Here is a 19415-nt window from a genome sequence, read left to right as displayed (position 1 = left end):
AGACAGACATAAGTTGGTTTCCAAGGCAAGACTCCAAAGTTCACTCCTCTCAGGATACCACCCTGGTCCTTTCCGCACTTGGATCTCATCCCTGGTTTTATCAGAGTTCAACTTGCGACACAACACCTTGCATTTATCCCTGGTTATAACAGCATCCGTTTATCCCGGGACAAGTGTGGGGTGAAACTGGGGTGACCTCAGTGTCATGCGGAAACAAAAGAATACCCCAAGATAATTACAGGGGTGAACTCGAGTGGAGTGTAGAATGTAAGTTTGGGGACAGGGCTGAACCTAAGGTCTAGTGTGGAAAGAACCCCTGTCAATATTCTCTCCTGACCCCAAAGACAACTGCGAATGGACTCTGGACACACTAAATGTTGAGCGGGTCCTAGCTTCAACTGTGTAACGGTCACCTTCAAGGCCATCAGTCATTTGTGTTCTGAAAAGTGTCACCTGCGCACGAAATACTTTCCGCTATAGCTCAACAGCCTATATTCCAAGTAGCATAGATGGCACTCTAATAGAGGAATCTGCCGCTTCCTCCACATTCAGTAGAGCACTGGTGTTCACCCTACTGGTCAGGTCCTTCAGCTGGGTCAAACAGCCCCACCTGCAGGATTTCAAGCCTCCCTTTTTTGCTGATTTTTTAAAAGATTTGGTGTTACGCTTTACAAGGTCCCGAGCTTCCAAGCTGTCAAACACTGGGCCCCCATGTGCCTACGGAGACAACTGAACTTTCGCCTTCTCTCTGCTATTTTCACGAAGGCTTTGTGATTGGCAAGTCATCCAGAGCTGAGGAACTCCCGACGGTCCAGAACAGGTTCGAGTTGGTTTCGGCAGTACACGAAAGTGGCCAGCCTGAGAGATGCTAGCTGATTGGGAAAAAATTGGGATACATGGGGAACAGGAATCTGTCAGTCTCCAGTAGTCAGAACCATCTCCCTAATCAAGATATTAGAGGCTTTTTAGAGCGGACAGAGGAAGAGGGTTTCCAGCCAACATGTGTATAAATGATTATGCTTTCGAAAGGTGACGAGATATGGGGAGCGGATAAGCAAGATGATGGGATAAGCTGGCAAACGTTATGGGCTGGCCCAATTAGTTGGACAATGTTTATTCAGAACTTTCTAAGGGGGTCTAGAAGGTATCAACTGCCCACTGCAATAAGGAAGAATTTGTCCTTTGACTGGATATTAATATAGCACCACAAATTAGGGGAGAAGGGCTGCACCTCAAAGAACATACAAATCCACAAGGCAGATTTGTCTTCTCTCTCCGATGGTTATTCTGTGTCTCTGCCAATTATATTTCTCGTTGCTTCTCTCCCTCTTGCCTGAGAAGGGAAGACGGCTGCTGGAAGACTCCTAGCCTGAACAGTTTGGGTGGATGAGAACTGGCCAACTCATCATGCTTGTTATTTTCATCAAGGAAACGGATAAGAAGAGCTTTAGGGTTTGTTATTATTATTATGCGGTGAGGGTTATTGCGCTGCATTAACACTTCAGGATTATTGTCTTCTGTTGCACTGAGGGGTTCCAAAACAGAGACATTACTGGATTGACTTTGATACTGAAAGTCTTCGTAGAAGCCTGGCACCTGACTGGAGAAGAAAATAACTCAAGCTATGTCTGACTGTCCACGTTTTTGCCTATCACCGCACTGCTTAAAGATCCCCTGCAATCCGGACAGGCTTGTGAGCTTGGAGGATTCCCCAGAATGACAAATGTGTCATTCAGTGCTGCTCGAGCGTGTGTGTAGAGACAGCGAAGGCACACCTTCTGCTCCCCTCTGCCTGTGCACAGAGAGGAGTGGCACGACAGCCAGTTGAGGCCACTCTGTGCTGGAGGGGGTTCCTCCAGAGCTTAAACCCTTGGCTCGTTCATCCTACTAGCTGGCGTCTGTTCCCTGCCCCCAGCTTCCTTGGTCTGTGGCTCACTCTTCTGGCCTCACCACAGGGGCAGGTCATAACTCCTGTATCCCCCCGTCTTCTTACACGATTGTGATGTCATGGGGTCGTAGATCAGTGGGGCTCACGGCGCTGCGTAGGGGCTAAAAGTGGGGCTTGGGTCCAGACTAACCTTTTTACATGAAACTACCTTGTACTGAAACAGGCTAGAGGTCCGTCAAAGTCAGTGTTGTCTACTAAGACTGGCAGCGGCTCTCCGGGGTCTCAGCCAGAGGTCTTTCCCATCACCTCCTACCCGATCCTGAAGGCCTGTCTGAATGTCCCACCCCAACCCTGTTTGGGCGGCGAGCAGATTTTTGCTCGCCTGCGCTGCCAGATCGACCCTATGCGGTTCCAGATGGCTGTGCGGGATCCAAGGCCCCCTGGCGGTTCATTGGATGAGCTGGTGGAGGACTGGCACGACCGGCTCTCCTCAGCCATCGACGAGATCGCTCCCAGGCATCCTCTCCGCACTAGTTCTTGGCGGGCACCCTGGTATACACAGGAGTTGCGCCAGCTGAAGCGAGAACTGAGATGACTAGAGAGACAGTGGCGCCGCGCTCGCGACGAGGCATCAAGAACATCCTATAGGACGCTTATGAGATCCTATAAGATGGCAGTCAAGGCCGCAAAGAGAGAGTTCTATGCGACCATGATTGCATCTGCTAGCTCACGCCCGGCCCAATTATTTAGTACGATTCAATCTTTGACAGCCCTGCCACAGGGCAGGCAAAACGCTAGGGAATTGGATATTGGCTGTGAGGCTTTTGCGAGCTATTTTGCAGAGAAAGTCTAGGCGCTCCGCGGTGACCTCCCCGCCACAATTGATACAGTGAGCGAACTTGAGGCCCCTTGCATGTCTTTGGTGCCGGGTTTAGTGAGTTTCAGCCCACTCAGCCTGGAGGAAGTTGACAGATTGCTCATATCTGTGCGTCCAACCACATACGACCTTGATCCATGCCCCTCCTGGCTCAGTAAAGTGGATTGTGAGGGGTTTCGAGTTGCCCTGAGGGAGATTGTCAACAAGTCCCTCTTGGAGAGACGGTTCCCTAGAGCACTCAAGGAAGCAATGGTCCGCCCTCTCTTGAAAAAACCATCTCTGGACCCGGCCGAATTGGCTAACTATCGGCCGGTGTCCAATTTGCCCTATTTGGGCAAATTTATCGAGAGGGCGGTGGCGACACAGCTACAGGGCTTTCTGGATGATGCTTCTGTCCTTGATCCCTTCCAGTCCGGCTTTCGCCTGGGTCATGGGACGGAAACGGTACTGGTCACTCTGACTGATGACCTCCGTGGGCATCTGAATCGTGGCGGTGTGGCGGCACTGTTGTTAGATCTGTCGGCCGCGTTAGACACGGTCAACCACCAGTTGCTAGCCCATTGCCTCGCCGACGTGGGGATTCAGGGGCTTGCCCTTCAATGGTTTGCCTCTTTTCTCCAAGGTCAGGGACAAAGGGTGGCGATAGGGGATCAGTGCTCCCAGAGGTGGCCTCTTGAATGTGGGGTGCCTCAGGCGGCGTTGCTGTCCCCGATGTTGTTTAACATCTACATGCGCCCCCTTGCCCAGATTGCCAGGAGTTGTGGGCTTGGGTGTCATCAATATGCAGATGACACCCAGCTCTATCTGATGCTGGGTGGCCGGTCGGACTCCACCCCGGATGACCTTCATCGGGCGTTACAGGCCGTGGCTGGTTGGCTCAGGCTAAGTCGGCTGAAACTAAAGACAGAGGTCCTTGGCCTGAGTCGGATCGGTTCGGGGTTGGGGCTCCCTCTCCCGACCTTCGACGGGGCGCCTTTGGTGCCGGTGTCGGAGGTTAGGAGTTTGGGTAGTTATAGGTAAGCCCTATATGGCCAGGGTCCAGCTTACCTAAGGGACCGCCTCTCCCCGCATGTTCCCCCAAGGGCACAACGGTCGGGGAATCAAAATCTCCTGGATATTCCAGGCCCCAGGAACACCAAACTGGCTGCCACTAGGGCCAGGGCGTTTCCGGTGGCAGCTCCTACCTGGTGGAACGAGCTCCCAGAGGAGATCCGGGCCCTGCGGGACCCGGCGCAGTTCCGCAGGGCCTGCAAGACGGAGCTCTTCTGCCAGGCTTTCGAGTAGGACCCACCGCCACTACTATTCCACCACCGCCTTCTTCTTTATCTCCGCACTTTGACCATTGGTTGAGCGAGCATTATCGGGGGCGTGAGATGCTCCTGGCAGTGCTACTGGGACGTATATTGCTGTTCTGTTGTGTTGGTATGAATAATTCTCGAATCCCATCTTTAATTCAAGTAATTTTGGAGCACCGTATTTTTAATTGAATTGTACATATTGTATTTTATATTGTTCTTATACTGTTGTACTGTTTTAACTTGGCATCTATGCCTCTTGTGAGCCGCCCTGAGCCTTCGGGGAGGGCAGGATATAAATTCAAAGATAAATAAATAAATAAATGCCAGTAGCTCACAAAGGAGAATTTTTGCTCATAAGACTCCACAGCTTAGAGGGAGCATTGGTCATCACCCCTTCCCCCGATACTGTATGCAAATACTTCTGCGCACAGAGTGACATTCTTGTGCTTCACCCTCCCCTGGCAACCCAAAGCATCCCAAGGGAAACGACCGGGGGGGGGGGGATTTCAGGATGCCTGGGGAGGCGGGACAATCGCTCTCTGTAGTTGTGAGTCTGGATCAATGCTCCCTCTAAGCTGCGGAGTCTTGTGAGCAGTGTTCCCTCTAAGCTGAGTTAGCATGAGCTGGCTCACAGTTTTTAAGCCTCCAGCTCACACGTTTTTGTCTTAGCTCAGGAAGGATGGCTCCAGAGCAAACGGATTTATGCAGTAGCCAAATTGCTCGCTCAAAGATTTAATGCCGGCAGCTTGCAAAGGAGAATTTTTGCTCACAAGACTCCACAGCTTAGAGGGAGCATTGCTTGTGAGCAAAAATTCTACTTTTGTGAGCTGCTGGTATTAAAGTTATGAGCGTGCGATTTGGCTACTGCATAAATTAGTTTGCACTGGAGCCATCCTTCCTGAGTTAAGACAGAAATGTGTGATCCAGAGGACAAAAAACTGTGAGCTAGCTCATGCTAACTCAGAGGGAACACTAGTCTGGATCCATTCCTGGGTTTGGAAAAGCTGGAGAACACTGCTCTAGAGGTGCAGTATGCAGGGCACATCCTCCACTGTCCACATCTCCGCATCTGGGCAAGAGCATGAAACATTAGGCAGGGCTGCCCTGTATTCTGTCTTCCATAAGGACACACCTGCAGGCCTGGTAGCTTCCTAACCTTCCTAGTGAGTGGATGCAGAGAGGTCAGGGAAGCCGGCTGCCTGCTTCGTGGTTGAGGCATGCACAGCTAGTTATCAGTTACTTCCGACAGTGGAAAACTGGGAGTTAGCAAACCTCATTGTTCCCAAACCCAGCTGTGTGGAGGTGTAGAACCTGTACAGGTGACCATGCGCCAACGAACGGCTGTAGGTAAGCTTCCTCTCACAGCTTTTATTTCCAGGCCCTGGCAGCACTGAAAGACAAGCCTGGGCCCTCCCCTAAAGCCTCTGAGTACCAGTGCTCGTTGGCTTCTGCATCCATACATGCACACAACGTCCACGGCAACTGGGAATGGCCACCACCACTGATTAACCCTTCAGAGCATCGACAGCTCCGGGACGTGGACAGCCAGAGGGTGAAGGATGCCCTTGGATCTGTTCCAATTCAGAACAGGTTTGCAAACAGGCACTCGCCTTTGGTGAGCAAGGTTTCTCTCCAGCCCAGGCCCGTAGGTAGGGTGAGGCTTTGGGAGGCTCCACCCCCTTTCTTAAAGGCACAGCCCCACAAGAATTTCTCCTGTACAGGCTTTTTTCAATCATTTTGAAACATTTTTAAAAGGTGTGCGCTTTAAGCAGTGGGGTGCTGTAGGTGACTAATGCCCACACTGAGCAAGGGGGTTGGAGGAGGTGACCTCAAAAAACTGGTCTCCTTTAAGAGAGTTTTTCTGCCCCAGTGTTGGCTTTCTGGACTGTAGAAGTCATCACCCCCTCCTGCCGGCTTGTTATCGGAATTGTTGCTCAGGCTGGCAGAAGTGATTAACTTGCAGCAGCTGGGAACTGTCATCTCAAGTGGTCGACAGCTTGCAGTTTAGAGATCTGTCCCAGTTATAGCTTCCTATTGGCTAAATGGCTTTTCTTTCTGCACTGAGAACTTCAGGCCAAGAGGAAGCAAGGCCAGGTTGGAAGTGACCACAACACAGCAGACTGCAGAACGTGCTCACAGCTGACACTGCGAGGAAGTTATGGCCAGCCCCTTCGCTTACAAGGGGTGCACTTTCTGAGCTGGGACTGAATCTGTAAGCACCTCGGCTCCACTCTTATACCAGAGTTTTTTCGGTCCTAGAATATAAATTGGCTTGAATGGCACTGGCTAGTCCTGCTACAGAAGTCAACACACAAAAGAGCATTCTGGAGATGCAAATCCACTCTGCTCCCCTCAGCAGTCAAAAACAATTGTCAGAGTTCTGAGCGTCAGTGCGCGCAAGCAAATGTGCCGCTATCTGTAGATGACGATGTGTACAGCAACTGTGTCACCATTTCTTCTAGAGGAGCTATACTGCGAGCAAAACTGATCAGTATGAAGTACAGTCGACACGTGTGTTCCAATTGGCTAGTGAGCCGTTTTGAAAAAGATGGCATCTGAATGCTAATGAAGTAGATGCTAATGAAGTAGAACTGAATGCAAAATGTTAGCCGTTGGACCCATTTCCGAATACTAGCATGACTCCCGCATAACACAGGCCATAAACGCCATAACCCCGAGAGGAGACAGCAAGAAGACCACCGTGTGCCTAAGGGCATGCATACCTCGCTGAGCATTCGGGGGGGGGGGGGTCAGGCACTTGGATGAAGCAGGGCATGTCAATCTTTCAAAGGCCCGCCCACCCCCTGACAAGCCCGGATAGCCCAAGGTGCCGTCCATAATACCGGCTGCTCGGAATGGGGCTCCTCGGCCACTGACCCTTTGTGCTTCTCAGGAGGCTCACGGCAAGATACCGAGTGCTTCACGTGGCAGGCAAACTCACCTAAGGGGATGAGGTTGTTGTGGCCAACGTTGGTGCCGCCGGCAATCACGCTGCTGAGGTCGTAGGCCGTGGGCATCCCTGCAGCACAAGGGAGGCACATGAGACACAAAGAAGAAAAAGGCAGGTAGACACTTCGAGAGACACACACACACACACTTGAGGGCTCTGCCCAGCTCTTTGTAACTACTGAAAATGTCACATTCTTGCTCGTCAGAAGGGGTCATTTCCTGCAGGAGCGCACAGGAGCAGAGCTCTGGCAGTAAAGAGCCCAGTGGGCAGGCACATGCAACAAGTCACAACCCCTGCTCCCAGCACCCCTCAGTAAGAGCAAGAAGCAGCCAGTTAAGTTGCAGAGCCCCCCCCCCAGCCACCAGGTCCAAAACAGTCCAGTGGCACCTTTAAGACCAAGTTTTATTCAGGTACAAGCTCTCCCTCCTCTGCAAGGACAGATCTGCACGTTCTCCCCCCCCAATCGCTAGCAATCCAAAACAGTCCAGTGGAGCCTGAGCGGTGGGTGTTGCCTTCTGACACACTTCCGGTGATGTCAGGGGGTGTGGCATATGCAAATAAGTTATGCTAATGAGCTCCTGCACCTCTTTTTCTACGAAATTACCCCTGCTCATCAGACACACTAGCACCTGAGGAAACAGTGTGCCCCCCGGGTGTGTTGAATTCTCCGGAGGAGACGGGTAGTTTGTTTGCGCAGAAGTTGTCCCAGGCAGAAGTTGCTATGAGAGAACAAACCGTAGCCGTGCTGTACTACTTTCCTGCCTGGCGGTCTCCCCCTCCCTGCTGCAAGGCTATTTATTAGTATTTACTTCTCTTCCATCCCACCTTCCTCCCCAATGGGGAAAACCAAAGCGGCTTACAGTGTTCTCCCGTCCGATTCATCCACACGACAACTCTGCGAGGGAGGTGAGGCTGAGAGCAGGTGGCTGGCCCAAGGTCACCAAGCCAGCTTCTAGGGCCCAGTGGGGATTCGAACCTGGGTCTCCCAGATCCTAGTGCCACACTCTAACCACAATGTGGCCATCTGCCTACACGAGAAAGGCCCCGGCTCCAACTTTCTCAGAAAAGGAGGACCGTCTTTTGGAATTCTCTTGGCAAGTGGAATCTATGAGCAGCAGCTGAACCGTGGCCACTACATATGTAGTGCAGCAGGGACCACTAGAGGGAGCCCACCTCAAAAGCATGACAGGAAGGACATGGGAAAGCCTAATTTCCTCTAGAAAGGATTGGCGAGGCATAGGCCTGTAGCCACAGGGGGCATTTCACAGCAATGCCCCCGCCAAACTAGCCCTGTCCCCCCATTCAATCCCTCCCGCCCCTCAAAGTCCTCGTGAGCTGCCACGTCTCTTTTTCGCAGCCGCACCTCCCCCTCCCGGCTCCCTCCCCTCATAATGGGGCTGGGCTAAGGCCAAGCAGGAAAGGAGGGAGTCAGGAGAGGTATGGGCTTGCTGGGTCTTCCTACTTCCGAAGCAGTTGGCTGCGGAAGCAGGAAGACTGGGCGAAGCCGTGCTTCTCTGACAGTCTCTGGAGACGTGGCCTTGCTGGGTCTTCTTCCGGCTTCCTCGCCAGCTACTGCCTACTGGGGTCCCTGTGTCGGGGTGGACTCCCAGCTGTGTTGCACCTGGATAGGGTCCCCAGCATGGCCTGCCCTCGGCCCTCACTGTTCTACAGTCCCAAGACGATATCCTGCAAAGCGGCACTCCTCCTTCTCCTTCTGGCCTACAGCACTGCTGTGCCAAAGTGCCCGCCTTGGCTGGTAAGGGCAGGGCCAGGAGAAGAGGAGGGGAGGGGAGAGGCGGAGAAGAAAACGTGTGGGAATGTGACTGCTGGATGGGACGTCAGGGCCAGAATGCCTGCTGGGTTGCACAGGAACGGAGATCACTCACTGGAATGTACTGATGTATGAAAACTGGATTAGGAATCCCTCGCCGGCAGTTATTTCGTTATTTTTGTGACTTTGGAAGATACATCATCCACCCCCCCGGTCTCCCCCCACTGAAAATTTTCTGGTTACAGGCAGTGTCCCCTGTAAGATGAATTAGTGTGAGATAGCTCAGAGTTTTTTAGCCTCCAGCGCAAACATTTTTGTCTCAACTCAGGAAGGAGTGCTCCAGAGGAGACTGATTTGTGCAGTAGCCAAATCGCTTGCTCACAACTTTAATGCCAGAGTAGCTCACAAAGTAGAATTTTTGCTCACAAGACTCCACAGCTTAGAAGGAACATTGGTTACAGGCCTGGTGAGGCATCACCTGATACTGGGCATCAAAGACGCACCAGACCAGCAGGCCACTGAGGGTCAATGACTGACCCGATGGGCAAATCCCCTCTGTGAGAGGAGAGAGAGGTAGGGGTCTTCCCAAAGCTGCTACCTGCGGAATCTTGAGGGCTTGGTGCGTTTCTGCAGATTTCTTAAAAATCGTGCTTCAGTTGCGCTCTTCAGTTACAAAGCACAGAGCTTACAAAGAGCTCTTGCGGGACTCCTGTCCGGGCAGTGATCAGCTTCATATCTCCTTGGCTTCATCAGTACTACAGGGTTAGATGCTCCCACCCCATTATCATTATATCCAATTCTCAACATGAGGTCAGGTAGCTCTGTCATAGGTCTGGAATGTGGAGGGGTGCCCTCCCGTTTTCTGTCTCAGCTCTCCCTGGCTCACCAACTGTTTGCTATCTTATGCTTGACCTTGTAGATGCTCCAGCTGCGGTTTTACTCGGCTGGGAAAGTTAACGGCTTTTGCTTTGCCTGCTTGCTTTGCCCACGTGTGGGTGGCGAAAGGTTTCCATTGGCGCATGGGGGGGGGGGGGAATGTTTGATTCTAGTATAAGTCAGAGGCCCTAGTATGGGCAGCCATTCCTGACACAAGCTGTACACGTGTCTCTAGTACGGGATTTACCAATAAACAGTTATCTTCTCATGAAGCCATGTGTTGCGTAACCTGACTAAGGACCCTGACCAAATCTGTGGATACTCAAATCTGGAGACTGGAGCCATGAATGGACAAAACAGATGTTTCTACAAACCTGAAAAAAGCCCCAGGTTTGCAGAAAAACTTGAAACTGTAAAAAAAAAACCACACCAACACAAAACAAAACACTGGGTGGTTAATCCTCCCAATAATAGAAGCAGTGCCTGTAGATTTAATGCCCCCTGTGGCTGTTGCTAGGCAACCATAACAGTACTGCCACCGTTGAAGCCTTGTCAGTAAAAGGCAGAAGGAAGGGAGATGACCCTCTCCAGGCGCTTTTGGCCTTTGAGGGGAGTGGTGGCACAGTGGGTATATCCCACTGTCTTAACATCTGAAGTGTGTTAGTTCAAGCCCCGCGCTGGTGTGAGCAGCCAGCCTGTTGTCATCATCCACCCAGCGATTTGAAAGCTTCGGCAAGTAGATAAAATGGGAACCACTCCTTAGAGAGGGTGGGCACACCAATCTCCCTTGTGGGAGGGCGTCAGCTGACGGTCGGACGTCCTGGTCAAGGCTTGTAAGGCAAAACAGCTTCTCGGCTACGAAAAGAACTCCTGCAATGGACCGGCCAGGCGGTGGCAGTGTGGCGATTGACATACGGGTCTTGAAGCCTGGCCAGCAAGCAGCCGTGCGGGAAAATGACGGAACCCGCCAGAAGACGTCTACACCGGGCAGTGACGGCGCGTGCAATTAAAATGAATATATGTTGTCTTCCCTATCCCCTACAAACATTGTTAGTCCCTTGTCTATATTGAGTAACTGTACATCGCTTTGAGCCCACTGGGGAAAGCGATTAATAAATGGAAAGTATTATTATTATTATTATTATTGAGGGAGGAATCCTCAAACTACCGGGTGGTATTATACCATGGTGAGTGTCATGACTACAGCAGCCACCACATGAAAGCCATTGTGATGTAATGGTTACAGTGATCATTACACAGGGCAAAAAAAAAAATAGTAGGCGTCATGTTCCCTTTACTACCAATGGTTAACTCAACCATGCTAAAGTGATAGTGTCAGCGGGGCCACTGCTTGGGAGAGAAATGCCCTCCCTATCATCCCTGACTCAGGGCAGCTACTCAGAATCTTGGCATACCTGTTACCTTTGTAGGTTACTAAGACCCTGGGGTGGTCAGAAGGCCCTCCCTCCTCAGGGAATAAGGTCATGAAGTCGCCTGCTGGGCCGCCCAGAAGACAATTCAGGACGCACAGATCAAGGGGTGCTCCTGGCTTCCAGCTTAAGAAACCAGTGCCAAGTAAAGCCAGCAGACTGTCATAGGGCTTCTCTTTCCATGCAGGAAGTGCCGAAGCCAAACCACCACGATAAGGTTCAAGTGGAGAGTGAGGCTCGAGTCCCGTGGTCTACGGGGCTCCAAAGTCCTCAACTATTCCCCAGCCCAGACCCCGCAGTGGCTGGGGGAATGATGACCAGCTTTGATCAGGAGTAGCAAACAGGGAAGTACAATACCGGCAACGCCCATCCCTGTGTTCATGTTGTAGGTGGCGCCTGTGTTCCACATGTTCTCCGAAGGAGAGGTGTAGTGCGATCCTGGAGGGGGTGAAGGAGTTGTACCTGTGTACCTGGAAGACAGACAGACAAACTCAACATCAGCCGCTCCCAAGTCAACATGGGAGGGGATACATTCCCTCCTGATCTTTGTGTCCAGAATACAGATGTTAGCCTAACTTCTGTCCCAAGTAAACTAATAGGAAGTGTTATTGATGACAAAACCATTCAGCACATATAAAAACACAGCCTGCTTTTGGGGGGGGGGGGGGATCAACAAGGCTTTTGCAAATGAAGGTCCTACCTTACCAAATTCTTGGGAGTTCTCCGAGTGCCTTAACAAGTATGTGGATAAGGACTATCCAATAGATATCATATTCTTGGACTTCCAAAAGGCTTTTGACAAGATACCTCGCGAAAGACTCCGTAGTAAGATTAGTGCTCATAGAACTTAAGAGGATTACAAGTTGGTTCAATGGCAGGAAGCAGAAAGAAGAAGAGATTAGATTTATACCTCGCCCTTCACAAACTGCTTTCCCTTCCCCTCCCCACAACAGACACCTTTGTGAGGCAGGTGGGGCTGAGAGAGCTCTGACAGAAACTGCCCTTGAGAGAGCAGCTCTGAGAGAACTTGTGACTGACCCGAGGTCACACCAGCAGCTGCATGTGGAGGAGTGGGGAATCAAACCGGGTTCTCCGAGATTAGAGTCCGCGCGCCTAACCACTACACGAAACTGACTCTCGGTAGGAATAAATGAACAGTTCTTGCGATAGAAGGGTCCCACAAGGATCGGTACTGGTAAACTAGCGCCCCTCTTCCTCAAGAGGGGTGGAGAAGACACCGAGAACTTTGTGCCAAAAGACTCAGTGCGGGAATGGAGCCTGGAGGTTTCTCAGGACAAAGACCACAAAGAAGAAACGTGGGATTTTTGAGAATACAGAACTGCATATTTATTAGCAATGGGGGACAACTGCACTAGCTATAGCAAGCTGATGTCTTTGTGTACCACAGATGTGTGAGCCCTGTAATGATTCCTTGCTTTAAGAGTGTATGTTTGGTTGAGGTACAGTGATAGCAGAGCAGAGTGATTGAGAGAGACAAATGTACTGCGATTGGTGGATGACAGAGTGTGGGAGGGGTTTTGAAGTGAATCTGTGTGGGTGTGTCAGTGTGTCAGTTATGAGAGACAGTTAGGAAAATCAGTTGGAATTGTTCAGTTGGAGAGTTAAGTCATTGAGTGTTCAGTTAGTTCTGAGTGATTTCTTAAAGAGTGGAGTATATACGTCCTTAGCCTGAGTGGCTGACTCTAAAAGACAGAGTGAATCTTGTTAATGTTGGAACTGAGTGTCAAACAAACAAAAGTAAAGCGAAAAAAGACTGTGTGTGTGATACATTTGAACAACATATTTACAAGTCCCTTTATCCTAAACAGTTACAGAATAACCAACCTCATATTTTGTTCTTAGTTCAATAAATAATCTTTTGTTTAAGTTATCCCAGAATAGAATTCAATCATTCCTCAGGACCACATAGACCCCTGAAAAGCCTAGACCCTGGGTCACTTTACCAGAAAGAAAAACAGAGAGAAAGTTTGGAAATCCTTAAATTCCTGGTGGCAGCCGAATCTACCCAGTTTAATAAAGCAAAGAGCACGTTTAAAGGGAAAACCAGTCCTCCTTAGTAAGAGGACGCCACAAGCCCCCACTTCCCTGTCTGTCTATGGACTGCTTTTAATAATAATAATAATAATAAATGCACCACCACTAGGTGGTCCATTAATATTTATTACTCAGCAGAGCTGGGGGGTGGGATGAATCTGTTATAACCATAAAACAGTTCTCCTAGAAGGGCGGTGGTTGTTTTTATCTTTGGGGACTCCTGGGGCACAATGGAATCACCCAATATGTTCATGGGACTTTTCTTACTAGATAGATAGACAGACAGACAGACAGACAGACACCCCTACCTTTATTCATGTGATGCCCAATTTTTTTTTTTAATGTACACATTTATTACAAAATTGTAACAAGGAATGGAGTATTTCGCTCATTCTGGAAAGATGAAGCTCAGTAACACATAACCTTGAAAATGAACCCGAGGTTATGGCAATAACTTTCTTCTAAACGTTAGTTGTTGTAGATTTTCCGGGCTGTACGGCCGTGGTCTTCGCATCGTAGGACCTGACGTTTCGCCGGCAGCCGTGACTGGCATCCTCAGAGGTATGACACAGAAAGGTGTTACACCTCTGAGGATGCCAGTCACGGCTGCGGGCGAAACGTTGGGTCCTACAATGCCAAGACCATGGCCACACAGCCCGGAAAATCTACAACAGCTAATGAACTCCGGCCGGGAAAGCCTTCGACAACGTATTTTCTTCTAAACGGTCAGATATTCTTGCACTAAGTTGGCAAAAACTGCCTTTTCAAAAACTGAAGGGGAGGTAAAATGAAGGAAACGGGCCTTGCGCATCTTTCGAAATGAAATACGAGAAGGATCTTCACTTAAAAATGTACTTGTCTTATTACAGAAAGGCATGCCTTTTCCTTCCCCCTATGCCCATCGGGAGCTCTTTCAGCATTCGGACCCAACAACTACATTCTACTCAACAACTGAAGCACGTTCACACAGATCAGACCACAGATCCTCAGAGGAAGGGTGGGATGAAAATCCGATGGAGAAATGGTTGCTCTGCGCTATGCCAAAAAATCCCTTCCCACGCGTGCTGGTCCCTCCAGCCCCACAGACGTTCCCGGCTACAGGCTTGGGGGGGGGGGACCCCTTTGTGGGCTTGTTCCGACCTACCTGAAAAACGGGTTTTTCAGATCAAGGAGGTTGCTGGACTTGGAGCCTGTCTGGTCCACTTGAGCAACAATACTGATGTCGTAACTCTGCCTGAAAGACAAAGGGGGGGGAGGGGGAGGGGGTACCCATTATGAGCCACCAGGACCACTTCCACTCCAAGGGCCTCAGGGACAAACAGAAACAAATACTACGTTTGAGTAAACCGATAAAAGGTATGACTGATTGACTGACAAGCAGAAAGAAAAGTCAGAGGCAGCCAATAAGGAGATGGTATCTTGGATTGGCTCACAAAGTAGAATTTTTGCTCACAAGACTCCACAGCTTAGAGGGAGTTTTTTCACTGAGTGAGCAGGGTGGGGATTCCAATTACAGGGGCCTGGGACCAATGCGCCCTCTAAGCTGTGGAGTCCTGTGAGCGAAAATTCTACTTTGTGAGCTGCCGGCATTAAAGTTGTGTGAGTTTATTTGGCTGCTGCATAAATGAGTTTGCTCTGGAGCCCTCCTTCCTGAGCCGAGACAAAAATGTGTGAACCAGAGGCTTAAAAAACTGTGAGCTAGCTCACACTAACTCAGCTTAGAGGGAACACTGGGACTGAGCAAACTAGATGCCCACTGGGATGGCCAAGATTCCCCCACCAGCCCCAAGGAATGCTTTGAAGATTCAGCCTAGAGTGGACCGAAGCCCGCAGGGGAGCTGAGGTAAAATTCTGAACGTCTCCAAAGACAGAACGCAGTGAACAGTAACGGCGACAACAGGCAAGACAGTATTACATGACAGGATGGCCGGTTTTGGTTGCGATAGTTATTCTCTCAGCCGAGGAGAAGCCGTCCCCGGCCAGCTTACCTCTTGTTGGCGATGAGAAGGCACGTCCCTGAGAGGGTGTCACCAGCCTTAGCAAAAAGCGGAGACTGAAAGAGGCACCGCACTTGGTACCAATGCGTCAGAGGTTCTGTGGGAGCGGTCGAGAGCCAAACGGTCATTCTAGTGGAAGGAGGGAAACGACAGAGCGGCAGGGTCAGAGAGAGCAGCCTTCCCTATGACTTTGCCTTCCCTTGGCCCCGTCCTTCCCAGGCGGCTCCATCTTTTCAGTGTCCGTACATCCTCAGACACAAACTTGGGCTGTCACCAGGTCCGGCCTAGGCTTGCCAAGCCCCCGCTGGGGGTGGGGGAACCCCCGCTTTCAATACCCCTTCCCCGCTTTCTAAAAATTGGGCTCCAGGGGGGGGGATGGTGGCCAGAAAGTGACACTCTAGGATTTAAGTCCTCCTAGTCTCTATGGCTCTGAAAACCATAGAGACAAGGACTAGAGCATCAGTTTCCGGTTCCAGTGCGAGGTCTCGTGGTGGGCGTGGACATCTGGTGCTTTCCTCGTGGCGTGGCAGGCGGTCTCTCTCTGAGGCACCTCACCGCCTGGCCTCGCTGCAGCGGTTCCTGAAGCCCCCCCCCAGCCCAGTGTGATGGTAAGTATCGGGGTTCGGGGACCGTAAGGTTTTGGGTTGCTGGGGGCGGGCCAGGCCCTTGCCTTGCCTCTCTACTCAATTGCGCTGCACGCAGACAGCCATTCCTGCATGCCCCATTGCTTCCCTGAGCCCCTCTGCTATTGCAGACAAGGCGCCCAGGGAAGCGGCAGTGGGGGGGCATGTTTAAATTCCTTTCTTTCCTTTCCCGAGATCAGGCATTGCAAAAACATGCTGCTTCCCTTCCTAAACTTTTCCAGCCGCTCTGCGGCTGCGGGAAGGCTTGCCAAGTCCCCCCGGGCCCAGAAAATGGCCAGGTTGTCCAGGATTGGGTTAGAAAATTTACAAAATGCCATCTTGGATCTTTTCTCCTGGTTTTTGAATTTTAATGTTTTGTATACTTTTATGGCATCATGCCCCTTTGCACATCACCCAGAGCCCGACATGAACTGGGATAGGGTGATTAATAAATTGAATTATTATTAATAATAATAATAACAGCAACAACAATTATAACAAAAATGAGTTTCAATCACCCATTAATCACAATCAAGTAATAACCAGCAGACTACACACACCATAAAAATTGCTCTACTATACATAAATCCCTTTACCGATATGGCAAATAAGTGAATTCAGACAGAGCGATCAACGAGTGACATACATGCAGCTGGTCAAAGAATATGACTGAAACAACAAAACACCAAACGTGTTCTGGCTACTGCCTTCCTCAGTGAGGATTTATCAAGCTAAAAAGCTTCTGATGGATACAGCAGACACCAGGTGAACACTGATTTGGTACTGCTGGGGCCAGGCAGGCAAGTACGCATGGGGGGGGGGGGGGCGGTTGCTCGGCACCCTCCCCGAATGACCAGGCTCCCTCCAAAGATGTCAGCACCTCCCCTGAGCCCCAGTGGCAGCAAGCAGGTACTGTGAGAGAGAGAGGGAGTGAGAGAGGGAGCCAGCCAGCCAGCGTGAGCGAGAGCCTCCTTCCTTCTCTCTCTCTCTCCCCCTCCCTTCCTCCCTGCCAAGTAGGCACAAGCTCCCACGGCTGGCCACTGGCTCACTCACTCGCCCCCCTCCCGCCTTCTCTCACACAATAACTGGTAAGTATGGGCCGCGGCTGGTGCTCCCAGGGTCCAGATGTGCGGGCGGGCGTCTGCACTGGCTGAAGCATTATACCTCGCTGAGGTCCCTCCCCTCCCATCCCCTCCCCTCCCCAAACCCCACCCTTCCCAAGGGACACCTTGGTGCACTCCCAACAAAATTTTTCCGGGTACGGGGCTGGGGTTAGGCAAGAAGGACGCCAATTGAGCACTACCTTCCTTTCAGCTCTCCATCTTACTACACTGGGAGCAGCATCCCGGTTATCGTACAAAACCTGGATGGGAGGGGAAAGGGTCCTCTTCCCCCACCACTTACATTGTACCGATGAAAGCTACGTCGAACCAGAAGGCCAGACCGTGGACCAGACCTGAATGCAACATGTGGAATTTGAATGGGATCTCTATCCTGGAAAACAAGAGATGAGACATCAAAGAGGATATTATAGCATTGGGAAAAGTGCATAAAAGGGCAACTAGAATGATAAAAGGGCTGAAACACTTTCCCTATGAAGAAAGGTTACAGTGCTTGGGGCTCTTTACCTTGGAGAAACAATGGCTGAGGGGTGACACGACAGAGGTTGACAAGGTTATGCGTGGGATGGAGCAGGTAGAGAAAGAAGTACTTTTCTCCCTTTCTCACAATACGACAACTTGTGGGCACTCCATGAAATCGCTGAGCAGTCGGGTTAGAACGGATCAAAGGAAGTACTTCTTCACCCAAAGCGTGATTAACACATGGAACTCACTGCCACAGGAGGTGCCACAGGAGGTGGCAGTGGCTACAAACATGGACGGCTTCAAGGGGGATTAGATAAACATATGGAGCAGAAGTCCGTCAGTGGCTATTAGCCACAAGGTCTAGATAGGAACTCTCGGTCTGGGGCAAGTGATGCTCTGTATTCTTGGTGCTTGGGGAGGGGGAACAGTGGGAGGGTTTTCTAGTGTCCCGGCCCCACTGCTGGACCTCCAGATGGCACCTGGTATTTCTGGCCACTGTGTGGCAGAGGGTTGGACTGGATGGGCCATTGGCCTGATCCCACACTGGCTTCTCCCATGTTCTTATTCCACCAGGTAGGGGCCAGGAGATGCTGACTAGCAGATTGTGAAGCCCTTCGGGGCTCATAGGGGGAGAGGCGATTACTGGAAGAACAGCGGGCAGGAAAAAGATACACGAATACTGTTCCAACATCCCGGGTGGGAACTGAGTGAACCCACCTGCCGGAGACAGAATCCACACAGCTGTCAGTCTTTTAGAGACTGGTGGGGACTGGCAGACAGAGTCCAGGCTTGGCAGGCAGAACGGCTGAGTGTGCAGTAATGCCTCCCAGACCTGCAGAGCCAGCCTTCTGCCCGTGCCAGTCCTCGGGGCTCTCTGAACTCCCAGCTGGTACTTGTTCTGCGTCAAAGGCATGGGACAACAGTTTGAGAGGATCTGCTTTTGTCAATTTACCGAACTAAGACTTCAGCTTGGTCCGCAACTGTGTGGGACTGTGCGGAATGCGCACCTCCTGACTGAGCCCATGTTTCCCTATCTTGTCTCAATGAGGGGAAGGAAACCTTCCAAGTTCCCCAGGGAGGGCAGCTTCAGCGGACTCATAAAGTAGTTTGGTGATGGCCCCCTTATGGCCAGGGGCAAGCTCGGGACGGAAAAGTATGCACGAGGGGAAGGTAAAACAGAAGGTCTCTCTGAGGCAACACCTGATTTGAGGGCCTTGGAGAAACGAATACTTGGCTTTGACCCCCATGATGACGGCTAGCCTGGGGTAGTGGATGGAATGTTGGACTAGGAGGCCCAGGTTCGAATCCCCACTCTGCTGTGAAAATCTGTTGGGTGACCTTGGGCCAGTCACACACTCTCAGCCTAACCTACCTTGCAGGGTTGTTCTGAGAGAAAGGAGGGGAGAACTTGGGAGGGAGGCCACCAAGGAACTTATTAATTTATTATTTGCATTTATATCCTGCCCATCTCGTGGGCGGGCTCAGGGCGGGCAACATCATTGAAATAAATACAATTCCCGTTTAAAACATTAAACATCAAAACACGATAAAACGTCATAACAATTCAAACGATGGGTACAGCTCGGAAGAGTGTCAGTTGGCTATAAAGTTCTGGCCCGATGGTACCATGGGTTAAAGGCCAGTTGTCGGTGGTCAGTAGACAGGTGACAGACGGGTGACAGCAACCTCAGGGAGGCCATAGACGGGCGCCCGCTGCCTCAGCCAAAGGCCTGGCGGAAGAGCTCCGTCTCGCAGGCCCTGCGGAATCGAAGGAGATCCCTGGTCTCAATAGGGAGCATGCTCCACCAGGCGGGGGCCAGGATAGAGAAAGCCCTGGCCCTGGTTGAGGCAAGACGAGCGTCCCTCGGGCCAGGGACCAGACTCTGCAGAGGAAGGCAATGGCAAAACGGCTCCTCAGTTGTCTTGAAATCCCCTTGCTGGGGCTGCCATAAATCGGCTGTGACTTGACGGCTCTTCACACACACACACACACACACACACACAAAATACTTAACATTAGGGAGAAGTGACGCTGCAGCAGCAAAGCACCTGTTGTTCCTGCTG

General features: G+C 51.0%; 1 protein-coding gene across 3 annotated transcripts in view; it reads right to left on the bottom strand.

The window, feature by feature from the left end:
* The window catches only part of CARM1 (coactivator associated arginine methyltransferase 1), an 89720-nt gene that overhangs the window by 5273 nt on the left and 65032 nt on the right, over positions 1-19415 (bottom strand). For all 3 annotated transcript variants that reach the window (XM_015409915.1, XM_015409924.1, XM_015409932.1), the window contains exons 10-14: positions 17170-17259; positions 15134-15271; positions 14290-14379; positions 11448-11560; positions 7005-7082 (exon numbers count right to left, since the gene is read on the bottom strand). In XM_015409915.1, the coding sequence (XP_015265401.1) occupies positions 7005-7082; positions 11448-11560; positions 14290-14379; positions 15134-15271; positions 17170-17259 (509 nt within the window). The remainder of the gene's footprint in view (positions 1-7004; positions 7083-11447; positions 11561-14289; positions 14380-15133; positions 15272-17169; positions 17260-19415) is intronic.

Source organism: Gekko japonicus, unplaced genomic scaffold (genome assembly GCF_001447785.1).
Source record: "Gekko japonicus isolate JY-2015 unplaced genomic scaffold, Gekko_japonicus_V1.1 scaffold170, whole genome shotgun sequence".
NCBI lineage: Eukaryota > Metazoa > Chordata > Lepidosauria > Squamata > Gekkonidae > Gekko > Gekko japonicus.
This window is presented reverse-complemented; position numbering and strand designations above follow the sequence as displayed.